The 12,751-nt window shown below is 30.1% G+C and overlaps 2 protein-coding genes across 2 annotated transcripts; one reads left to right on the top strand and one right to left on the bottom strand.

Annotated features, from left to right (window-relative positions):
- Window positions 1–8,389: 8,389 nt before the first annotated feature.
- LOC107059031 (non-specific lipid-transfer protein 2-like) lies at window positions 8,390–9,811 on the top strand. Its single transcript, XM_015305399.1, has 2 exons — window positions 8,390–8,755; window positions 9,529–9,811. Exons 1-2 carry the CDS (start codon window positions 8,424–8,426, stop codon window positions 9,536–9,538), a joined length of 342 nt encoding a protein of 113 aa, XP_015160885.1. The 5' UTR covers window positions 8,390–8,423; the 3' UTR covers window positions 9,539–9,811.
- A 1,255-nt stretch (window positions 9,812–11,066) lies between these two features.
- Window positions 11,067–12,451, bottom strand: LOC102598276 (peroxidase 2-like). Its single transcript, XM_006367336.2, has 3 exons — window positions 12,169–12,451; window positions 11,887–12,081; window positions 11,067–11,799 (listed from the first exon to the last, which is right to left on the bottom strand). The coding sequence occupies exons 1-3, from the start codon at window positions 12,379–12,381 to the stop codon at window positions 11,248–11,250; spliced, it is 960 nt and encodes a 319-aa protein (XP_006367398.1). The 5' UTR covers window positions 12,382–12,451; the 3' UTR covers window positions 11,067–11,247.
- Between the last annotated feature and the right edge of the window lie 300 nt (window positions 12,452–12,751).

The following is a 12,751-nucleotide window of genomic DNA, read 5'->3' as shown; positions in this document are numbered from 1 at the left end:
TATTTTGCTACGGTTTTGCTTTTACTGGATAACAAATTATGTCCTAATTTGAAAAATCAAATTTATAAATTCTTTGTGATCTCTATTATTTGGCCATCTTATCAAGAAAATGAGCTTTGGAATCATCTGCCAATTAGTCATGTTTGTTCAGCAATTTGTTTAATTTGGCATCATTTGCCAAGCAGCGACGTAAGTGGAAAATTCAGAGAATCTTCTTCTAGGAAATTAAGTAGCGATAGGAAAAAAAAAATTCCAGGAAAAGAAGTTCGTTAAAAATGAGAAAAATATTTTTTTCAAACGAAAGTAAGAAAAATGAATATCACAAAAGTAATATTCGGCATACATTGTCTCATCTGCATAATACTTTTGGGTTCAAGAAATTATTGATCTATTTATGTATGTCGTGAACATCACTCATGTGCTTGAAAATCGATCCTTTAATTTGAACTAACTTAGAATTTGGTTTAAGATATGGATATGTTTTTAAAATAAAATGATCTATTATGTAGTATTTGATTTTAAGCTAAAATGATAAAAATAAGTAAAAAAATCATAGAATTTCAAATTTACAACTTTTGGCGTATAAGCGAATAACCAAAAGTTAATCCAAACAAACGCTTAATATTATGAATCAAAATTAGGTATGTGTAAGCTGCTAGAATGTATACCGGAATTTTTGGGTGAAAGAAAAAGGGAAAAACTACATAACTAATCAAACATAGATACTATATATACATAATTACTTTCAAAAAATTATCTAACATAGATATACTTAAGATTTTATAGTAATTTCTCCTCTCTCACTCGACACATTCCCACTTTTCTCTCTCCTTACACGTTAATTCCCTTATCACCCTCTTACTCTCTCCCTCTATATAATTCATTGTGCGGATCTTTCTTCTTTTCTATTTCCGTTTCTTATATTAATAAATCACATTGAAGTTTTACCTGAATTATTTTTATCCAAACATGTGATTTTTGATCTTCTTAGATTGATACAATTAATTATATTTGTGTATCAGAAAAATTGTTATACTAGCTAGTATCAAATTGTATCTTCTTCGGTCGACACACATGAATACAATTAATTGTATCTATGTATAAAAAATAATTGAATTTGTGTTTCTGAAAAAACTAACACAATTATTATCAGATTGTATTTGTGTGTTGAAAAAATTAATACAACTATTATAAAAGAAAAGAGTAACAATTATTATGCGTGTATTAATTTTAGGATTGATACAATATAATATTCAAAAAAAATATATGTATTAATGTTTTTTTCATTTGTGAATCAAAAAAAATTGAATAGACTATATTTGTCTATTTATTTCAGGGATGATACAATATTCAAATTATCAATATTTCTTTTATCTGTGTCACAAAAAATTGAAGTAGACATCACAAAAAATTGAAGTAGACTCTATCTATGCATTTATTTTAGGACTAATGCAATTGTATTTGTATATCTATATATCAATTTTAAAGCTAATATGTGTATTTGTATGTGAGTTTGGCAGAGAGGCAGCGAGATTTGAGAGAGATAGAAGAGAGATTAAATATATGTGTATCTGTGTATCTCAATTGCAATTAAGATACAAATTGTATATGAGATACACCATTCTCGTCTCTATTCTCTATTTGTCTCGATTTCAGCTCTACTCTCTAAAATTATTGTTATGAATTATAATTAGGCAAAGTATATCTACTATTTATAATCATAACCCAAATTATAGCTACTTATAGTAATTCCTCATAGAAATATGTGTTCTAGTCCAAAATAATAGGGGGTTGGATCAGTAACATCTTTATGAGGAAATTAAATAAAATGTTTATCGAATTAAACAATATTTCTTTTAACTGTTGCGGATTTTGTTAGTGGGCTTTAGGACTTTAGGCTAGCCCACTTTTGTAAATATCATCACTTATTTAATACCAAATAGGAAAAATTACTGAAATACACGTCTTATATTTCCCTTATTTCCAATATCCCCTTCTATTTCTAAAAACCTCTAAAATCCATTATTTCTTTCATGTATCCGAGCTACATATTAATGTATCCGAGCCAATAATTAATGTATCCAAGCTACATATTATGTATCCAAGCTAGTTTTTAATGTATTCAAGCTACATATTATATATCCGGTTTATGTTATAATGTATCCAAGATACTCTTTAATGTATCCGAGCTACATATTATGTATCCGGTTTGTGTTACTTTTTAAGGGATTAATGTAATTACAAACTAATGAGAAATAGATTGTAATTTCATATTAAAACTATGAGATTTATGTAAGTTATACTAAAAAATAAGACCCAATGGGTCCTTTGGATTAAAAAATAAAAGTTCAAATATACTCTTCATTCATCTATGAAAAAATTGTATGAAATAACAAACTATTAATTCAAAAATAAATGTTATAACCACAGTTTCATTTAATTCTAATTCGTAGCAAACACTTTGCCATTCGCCTCTCTCCCCAGAAATCTCGCTCGCCTCTCTCCCCAGAAATCTCACTCGCTACTCTCCCTCGCCTCTCTCACTTTATACAAACACAAATGTATAAATTGTGTTTTTGTTTGTATAAAGCGAGAGAAAACTATATATACAAATACAAATATATATCTCTTCATCCTATACACTTGTAATTATACAATACAAATCTTCCCCAGCCTAGTTCTCTTTTGCTTTTCTCTCTTTCTCGATTTATACAAACACAAATTATACATACATTGTATTTTGTATAATGTGTGTTTATATAAAGTGAGAGAGAGTTTTATATACAAATCTATTTGTATACAACAATACATTTACATATACATATACAGATTTATATTTAAATGCATATAATACACATATACATATACGACTGAAAATCACAACAAAAATACATATACTTATACTACTTACAACCAAGTCAGTTTCTTATTTGTATACAAATTTCAAATATATACTTATACAATTGGAATGAATACCGAAATATTCAAATTAATAGCTCCATAGCAAACATAAAATTTGCTATGGAGCGCAATTATGCAAACTATAGTTATAACATACAATTACTATTTTTATGTTTACTAAACCTAAAATTTACTCTTAAATGGGAAAATTGTATGAAATAACAAACTATTAATTCAAATTAAATGTTATAGTCATAGTTTCTTTTATTTGTAATTCGCAGCAAGCATTCCATGTTGTTTGCCATCCCATTTGTACCAAAATATACAAATAGACCGAAATATACAAATGCAGGACCCATTTGTATACCGAAATATACAAATAGACCCAAATACATATTTTTTATGTATATGTATACCGAAATATACAGATTAATAGTCATAGCGAACATAAAGTTTGCTATGAAGCACATATACAAACTATAGTTATAGCATACAAATATGATTTTTATGTTTGCTAAACCTAAAATTTACTCTAATTAAATAGAGGAACTTATATAAATCTGACTAGTTTAGGAGCGCCTAATTACTTAAGATACATCAAAATACATGTATCTTGGGAACACGGGGTCAAATTTAGGTGTAATTTGTTCTAGATACATTGTATCCAAGTGCATTCACATGTATCTATCTGTGATAGATATCAAATCTCGCTCGCTTCCCTCGCGTCTCTCCCATCTCACTCGCCACCCTCTCATACATCGGGTATCCCATATACATGCAAATCACTCCAGATACATACGAATTTTGCTCGCCTCTCTCCATATTTTTGTGTATCAGATAGCAAAAACACATGTATCTAAGCGTAAGATACATAGAAAATTCTTAATTAGTGGTAAAATACATAATATTTTAAAAGTATGAGTAATAATAATATATATGGTAGTGAAGTATGTCTAATTATATAGTTTTTCCTATTAAATATGAAAATTTTGATTTGAGTTTCTGATTTTTGGATTGAAAAAATAATAAACCAAATAAATTTAGAGTAAATTATATTTTTTTTAAGTTAAGTTTTGGGATTAAATGATTTGAAACTGTCATCAATTTTGCTTTATCAGTTATATCCAATAGGTGCCTTGGAATAAATTCCTCGGCCACTTCATCATCTTTAGTTCCAATTAATTTCCTCTATAAAAACCCTAAGGTGTTGGGCCACTTATTGAGAGAGTGGGAGGCCCAAAACATTCTGAAAATTGAATTAAAGATGGGGTAAACAATTGGCTAAACTTGCAATTAAATAATAGCCAAAATGAACTTCAATTATAGCCAAATCGAATTAACAATTTAACCGAATGAGTTTAGTTGGTAATTTGGCTAAAAACTAGATAAGGTGAATTAATAAAAATTAATTAATGAGCTTCTTAATCTTAACAAAATGAAATAATCCACTTGATTATAAAGTAATTAATTTAAGTATAAACTAATTGACTCAAAATATAAACTACCATTAATTAATTAAATATTTAATTAAAACTAAAATCTTTTTTTTTAGACGATTTTTGAACATTCATAAAATGTACTAATTATATAAAACTTATATATTATTCAAAAACTATAAAAATGACAAAATTAGTTTAAACTAACATGAAAAATATTTTAAATTTTATAAAGTCGGTTATTTTAAATCGTTGAAAACTGAAGAAGCTCGATGATTAATTCATATGGTGGAAGGTCAAAATTGGGTGTCAACAGTATTTATTATAGAACAATTATTTATTCAATTTTAATAGATCATATATTCGTTTATGGTGTCTGTTTACTTATATAGTAGATGATTTAGTGTATAGAGTTTTAGCTTATACACAGAGGATTAAATCATCGGTTTTTATAAGTATAAAGTTTTTTGTTCACAATATAGGATGGAAATTGGACATGTCATCGGTACGATTGTAGCACAAGATTATATATAATTTATCGTGATTATGGGAACGGTATAGTTCCAACTTCTTGTGCTAGTGCATTTTGTATGTATTGAACGGGACCGAGTAGAGATAGTTATTTTAGATTGACTGACAAAAACATATTCTCTAAACTATCAAATGTACTTATATTCTTAATCCTGATATAGCTATTATGATCTGTATATATTAATTATCATTTTGATTTATTAAAGGTGAGATTCTAAGATTGGTCAATATGCATGATAGATTGGATGATAATAATAAATATTGGTGAAATTATAAGTTAGTTGATGGAATCCATGTCTTGTTATAGAGATCGATTGATATGTTTTTTTGAGAAACTTATAGGTTTTCATCGTGTCAAACCTTGCAAGTGGATTTATGAATCCGACACATGAAATAGGTTAAGTAATGCTCTAAAGGAAATTAATCATTGAATTAAATTCGTCAGTAATTTAATATATTGATTAGTATCTATAATCTTAACATGGGAAATAACATAAGTGTTTAATGGAGAATTTTGAAATATAAATAGAGGAGTACTGTCACACCCCGAGTCTATACCTTGGACGTGGCCGACACTCGAGAACCATTGCTAGTCCCCAAGCAAATCCTTGGTCTGACTCAATACTCAGCGAAAGACTTACTCAACAATATATGAACTCAAAAGTAAAGATTTTCTCATATGTATGTTGCATTATTTGACCGGATTTGTATGCAACAAAAATTTTGTAAGTAAAATTCAAATCAAAATTTTCTTATCCATTCGAACCGTCTTAGGTCCGCACCTAATGGACCTAAAAGCACATTGAGTGCAGTCTCGTGGGTGCGTAAAATGTGTAAACAGGGCATGTTCGTCACTACCTTCATATTAATTTTCAATTTCAATTGACTATTCCAATGGCCGTATATGTGTGGCACGTGATATGTCTATTTCATATCATCAGAAGCATTGAAAAACTCTTAAATTCGGCGTGAATTATCAATTTCATCATCAAATTATTGTATTGAATGTCTTAAAAACATCTTTTTACTTAACGAACTGAACTTAGATACTAGTAAAATGACAAATAAAAATAAGAATTTATTTTTGAAACATTAAATAACTAAAAATGAATGGAAGAAAGTATTTAATAAGTATCACTACAAAGAGTCAAAGATTAAAAATTTCAATACGTAAGCTTGTAAATTAATACATTCCCTTTTAGCTAGTAAGCAATTTTTTTTTCTTTTCTTTTATAGTGGATCGGAGTTGGGATTTTTGAGAATTGTGTACCAGAATAATTCAAATATGTAATTCAAATACCCATGTTTGATGTGTAAACGTAATTGCCACACGAAACTAGACTATCCCTGATTGAGAGATGTCATCTTGTTTGGCCTAATTCATGTGTTTTGGTTTTGGTCAATAATTATATATTAATTTCTACCAAACTCAAATTTAGGCCAGGGCCGTGACAAGTTTGATCATTAGATTAAGTGTGCAATAATCAAGGAATGAATGATAATTTTGTGATAAACTCAAGGAAACAAACATGTGTTGAATTGAAGAGTTGGAGTTCGACTACAACACAAAAGAATCAAAGAGTTTGATTTAAAGAATTAAGGAATTACACTTCAAGTAGAACTCTAGGTTAAAAGAGTTTGAATAGATGATGAGTTTATACATGTATTGAACTGAAGAGCTGGAGTTCGACTACAACACAAAAAAATCAATAAGTTTGTTTTGAAGGAGTTTAAAGTGGCAAAGAGTTTGAGTTGAAGGAGTCTTACTTAAATATAACTCTATGCCAAGAGATTTTGAGTCACTGTGGAGTTTGAAGTGAATAACAACTCTAAATAGAAGACAAATCGTTCAAAATATTTGTGCACTTAGCAAAAAGGGCAATTAAAAAATTGATTTCGCAAGTGCTACCAATAGATTTAAGTATTGAAAAAACTTCATGATCGAAAAATCTGATCCTATTACAGAGTTAATGTATTAGAAGTTTTTCTTTGCGATTGAGTCTTGATGTAATCTTAGTTCAATGGGTTAAAAACTAAACTAGGAGTGTTGTCTTCAAGTTGAGATAACTCTAAGACTTGGGAACACATATCTTGAGGGGTCTGTGTTGAAGTTTAGGAATCAGAGTTAGTTCGTAGGATTGCAAAAGCTGTAATCTGAATTCATAACTTGAAGTTTAGAAAGTATAGTTTGTAATCTTAAACTGTTGAGGCTCAGAAATTTAGTGAGGTTAAAGTTAAATCATGGAGAGTACAAATCGTGTTTTCTTACACCTTTTGAGCTGAGCATTTTCCATGTAAAAATATTGTGTTCTTTATTTATTGTTCTTACTGCTTTGTTGGAACACGTTGGGTAACCTGTTTTACACTTGGCCAAAAGTTAAGTTAATTAAGTAAATAAATTACCTACATAGAATAACAAAATCCCTACTGAAAGTAGAGAAAATTAGTTTCAACATTATATTCGACATTAAATTTACCCTTTCGATACCCTCCTACAAGTATAGTTTTTAAAATAAGTAAGAAATTCAATTTTTTTTAAAAATATATATTTTCTTCCATGCTACACACACCATGAGAATAACTTTGATCTAAAACCGTAGCGCAATTGTTAAGAGTAGGGGAGGTCCCATGGATATAATATAATAAACCCAATTTGAAGTCTTTACACAAATAACGAAGAACTAAGTAAAATCTATTACTCCCTCTGTTTCAAAAAAAAAAAAATTTCCTTTCCTTTTTAGTCTGTTTAAAAAAGAATGACCTTTTCCTTTTTCTGGTAACATTTTAATTTCAGTTTTTCACATGGCATGTTTAAGGCCACAAGATTAAAGGGCAATTTCGTACATTTGACATAACTTTAATTTAGGACCATAAGATTCAAAAGTCTTCTTTATTTACCTAAACTCCATGCCAAGTCAAACTAGGTCATTCTTTGTGAAACGGAGAAAGTAACACCCTTTCGTATGTATCAATATAACGTTACACATTTTAAATTGTTTAACATTAGAGATAACTTAGAATCGATAATTCATTATCTAATAAATCACAACACTATAGATGTCTCTGGAAACTCTTATACATTATCAAAATATTTGCTTCATTTTCTTGAAATAGAGTTATATGTTATTTTCTAACCGCAACGGCAATACTCTCTTTGTTTCATATTATTTGATTTTTATTGACCTGATGCACTTTTTAAGAAATCTTTTATTAGAAAAGTGTATTTTATTAAATAAATTTTATTAATGATGCTTTGAAACTATAAATTTGACTATTGCAACTTTATGTAGTTATTTATTGATTTACTGAATAAACAAGTAAAAAATAAAAATCTTTATTTTTTAACCTAGGTGTTAAGCAAAATGAAACGGAGGGAGTATATTTATGTAATTATGTACCACAAAAAAAAAAGCATTGAATTTAATAACCCAACTGCCAACTAATTCTCCCACTCTATAAAAACCCAAAAGGTGCCCAACACTGGCAACATACATTTTTTTCTCTAATATTCTCTAAATATATACATCTCTTTTAAGAAATCAAAATAAAAAAAAAATGGCTGGGAAAATTGCATGTTTTGTGGTTTTGTGCATGGTGATGGTTGCACCCTATGCATCGGAGGCGTTTAGCTGCGGTCAAGTTCAGTCCGGGGTGGTTAAGTGTCTCCCTTATTTGCAAAATCGCGGCCCTGTGGGACAGTGTTGTGATGTTGTTAAAGGTCTCCTGAATTCTGCTAAGACAACACAGGATCGTAGAACTACATGCTCTTGCCTTAAATCAGCTGCTTCTATTATAAAGGGCATTGATATGAGCAAAGCTGCTGGTCTCCCTGCTCTTTGTGGTGTCAAAAGTCCCTTCAAGATTAGCCTCTCCACTGACTGCACTAAGTACGTTCATTTTAATTTATTACTAACAAACTAAATGACTGTTCAGTTCGATTGAACATGTAGTTTAACAAAGACTTTTGAAACATTTTGTCTAGAGGTTAGTATAAAGGGCATAAATGCTCTAGTTTTTGGAAGGCAGGGGCACCAATGTCCTAAAAATATGACGGAGGGTATCTGCATACCATTTACGATAGTTCGGAATATATTTATCCTTTTTTCCCTTTTAATTTTATTAAGGATAAAAATTAAAGTTTAAAATGAACTGTTTTAGAGTAAAGAAGTATGATATTAAGTACTTTAACAAAAAAACTATATTTTTGAAACTTGTAGTCTCGAATAAGCCTTAAACACTTACCTAACTATAAATTATCTTGATAAAGTTTTAACGTTAATTAATTTTCATGTGGTATGTTTAAGACCACAAGATTAAAATGCATTTTGATATATTTGTTATAACTTTAATTTAAGATCACAAAATTAAAAAGTTATTTTCTTAAACTTTGTGCCAAGGTCGAACTAGACTATTCTTTTTTAAATGTAGGGAGTATTATTTTGAAATAAACTAATTAAAAATAAATATGTCACATAAATAATTAAATCGAGGCTAAAGAAGTATGTCTTACATGTTTAGAATTGGTGTTATCTCACATTGTTAAAATTAGATAATGGAGTAACACCAACAATAGTAAATTTGGAACTCCAGAGAAGATTATTGTAAATATTACTAGTAAGTTTGTTGGTTAATGTTGATTTAATCTAATGTGCCAATGCAGAGTCCAGTGAGACCGATGAAAAATCGATTTATCGACGCATAAAATTGGTGTTAGACGTGCTATCATGGTGGCGAAGAATAAGATGCATATGGATCGAGTTTGATCCTGCTTAATTATGGGTTGTCTTGTTGTCTTTTTTTTTTTTTTTCGGTCATAGTGGAGTTGTAATAAAACTTTGGTGATTGATTGTTCTACCATTTAATCTTGGCTAAATGAAATTTTGAGCCAACTAAAAATGTTTGTGTATGACTTTACCCTTAATTCAATGTCTCTTTCATGATTTCATTTTCTCTATTCTCTTACATATATAATATCCAATCGGTGGTGTCTCATTTGGTCCTTTGGAGACTTAATCTTATTTGTAACTAAAACATGTAAGGATTAAATTTTAATTAAATTCTATCGCACCACATGAAAAACTTTCTAGTATCCCTCTACAACATTCAGTTATAAGTATGGTCGACAGCATACTCATTAATCAGATTCTACTAATTAATTAAGACACTGCTCCTTGATTAACAAAATTCTAAAGCCTAAGCTTTTAAAACATAGTGAAGGAGCATCTATAAAAATTCGAGTACAAAAGTTCAAGACATATATAGCTCGACTGTACTAAATAATAATTTACTGGACAGTTGAAAACAACATAATCTAATTTCTTCGGAAAAAAATGGAAGAGGATCCTCTTCAGTGATGATCTCTCCAGTTTTCCCCAGTGCTATTTCATATAGTACGTGTCAATTTAATTTTTAATGGATTAGATTAATTTTCTTGACCAAATATCATTAACCATGGTTATTAGTAATTCTCTCTCCTCTCATTCCTTTCTCAATCAGCAAAGAAACACTTCTTCCCCCTCCAAAACTCTTCGAAAAACAGAGCAATCAAACAATTGAAAATTAAAATTACATCAGTATTTTAATGTTTTTACATTTACATATGAACAACTAGGGAGAGTCTCAAAAGAGAAAGACTGAAATGGAGTGATTAGCCTCAATTAAAGATTACAATTATAAATACCACAAGAAAAGAAGACCCAAAAAATAAATGGAGAATTTCACTAGAAAAAAAATAGTATATGAAAAAATATTTTCCTACCCATTTTTCCCTTTCCAGATCCTTTAGTTGACTTTTGCAGAAACTCCAAATTGAAAAAATTGATGTTACGAAGAAGACGACAGAGTTTTGTGGATCACCATTGTGATCGAACCAAGCTTCAAAGAAGTAGTCTCATGGGTTGGATTTTTAAAATTTTATAACCTAAGTTCATCCTTTGAATTTTATCTTCTTTTATCACGGTGTGAAAATAATTGAAAGAAAAAGCGATTTGTTGTTAACAAAGCAAATTCTTTGCTGATTGAGAAAAGGTTTGTTACAGAATTAAGTGAGAAAGAAAGAGATGAGAGAAGAGAGAGAAAGAGAAATAGTAATAACCATGATTAATGATATTTGACCATGATTTAAAGGCTGCTTTATTTAAATAAATATGAATTATTAAATTTTAAAACTAATAGATGTCATTAAATTAAATATGCACTGGACCAACTGGAGAGATTAGTGTACTGAGAGAGCCTCTTCTGAAAAAAACACCAATTACCACACAATTCTCTGTTCACAATAAACTTATTTTTTAAGTTAAACAATAACAATGGTTACAAATGAAAAAAGATCACAATTACAATTGAAAATAATCAAATTACTGAAACACACTTGATTTCATTAGTTCACCTTCCTGCAATCGACACGAATTTGGCCCTCATTTCCGATTAATGGCTTGATATTACCCATCTTAATCATAGACTCAGCAAAATCTTTTGAAAAAGTCCTTAGATTTGTACGATAGGTTTTAACAAGCTCATCAGTCTCTCCTCCGCTAAACAATGCTTGATCGGAATGCAATAGCCCTTTCTTAGACACCAAGTTACTGAAATATTTGGAGTCAAAAAGAGCAGATGTAGGATCAAGGGAAGCAAGATTGGAATCACCACCACTACGCGGACAATTTGCTTGACGTTGACTTGCAAAGGTTGAGTCGATGTTGTTAGTCTCATCGTAAATGCGATTCCTAAAGGTGGAACACTGAGCAAACCCTAGTGTGTGGCCACCAGAGAGAGCAACGAGGTCTTCTTCATCCAAACCTTGCTTCTTAAAGTTGTCGATAAGTGCAGGTAAGTCCATCAATGGAGTTGGAATGTCATTGTTAGCAGTGGTTCTACTTGCTGTAGTCGAATCCCTTCTTCCTAGTTCCACTTCCCATGTTGGTCCATGTAACTGTGTCAATAATGTAACAAAATATTATACACTAAATTAACTTTAGCTTATACTCCTATATTAGGGGGAAAAATGAGTAATACGCACCGCAACTACGGAGTCACGAGCTGCAACAGCCAAGATGTCCGCACAAGATACAACTGGACGTCCACAAACTTTATCAACCTCCGACTTAATTCTATCGATCACCTCAAATCCTCTGGCTGAATTGTTATTAGCACGAGAAGTCTTTTCACTATCAATTGTAGCCGTTTGATCAAGAAGAATTGAAGCGTCACAACCCTGCATTTATTACAATAATTAGTAACGACATCTCAAGCAATTACCAAAGTACCAAACATTAACTAGCTAGGAGAAAAAGAATCTCACATTAACGAAACAATCATGAAAATGTAATCGTAGCAAAGAGGCACCCATTCGCCTCTCTTGCCTGACTGCATCCTCAACAACCCTTCTAATGGTTGGTAAAGCTTGGGGACAAATATCATCGTAGAAATCATCTGACAAATCCGCAAAAGCCATGCGTGCTAGAGAAAATATGACTAACACATGAAGAAATACCAAGCTATAACTTGAAGCCATTTACCTTTTTGTATAATTACAAAAAAGTAGTTTTTGAAGTTGTACACTTTGTTTGTTGTGTTTATGATTTTGTGATGATGAGAGTAAAATGAAGGCCGTATTTATAGGTAAAAAATAATGTTGACTATAGTAACACGACAATGGTTCTAGGTTTAGCAACTCTCATAAGAATGAGCAACACTTTTGACAATTTCTAAAATGGTTAGTAATTTTTAATTTTTCTGGTCTACTATATTAATCCATGCACGAAATGTCAAGACTTGGTATTATCAATTGTTGCAGATTGATGATTAAAATTAAACCTATTGTATAGGTAACGTGTAGAATAACACCATGTCAATTTTGACTTAGTAAATAAATTGTGCGTGCT

This window comes from Solanum tuberosum, unplaced genomic scaffold, assembly GCF_000226075.1.
Source record: "Solanum tuberosum cultivar DM 1-3 516 R44 unplaced genomic scaffold, SolTub_3.0 scf00773, whole genome shotgun sequence".
Lineage (NCBI taxonomy): Eukaryota > Viridiplantae > Streptophyta > Magnoliopsida > Solanales > Solanaceae > Solanum > Solanum tuberosum.
Note: the sequence above shows the minus strand (reverse complement) of the source record. Positions and strands in the feature narration are given on the sequence as shown.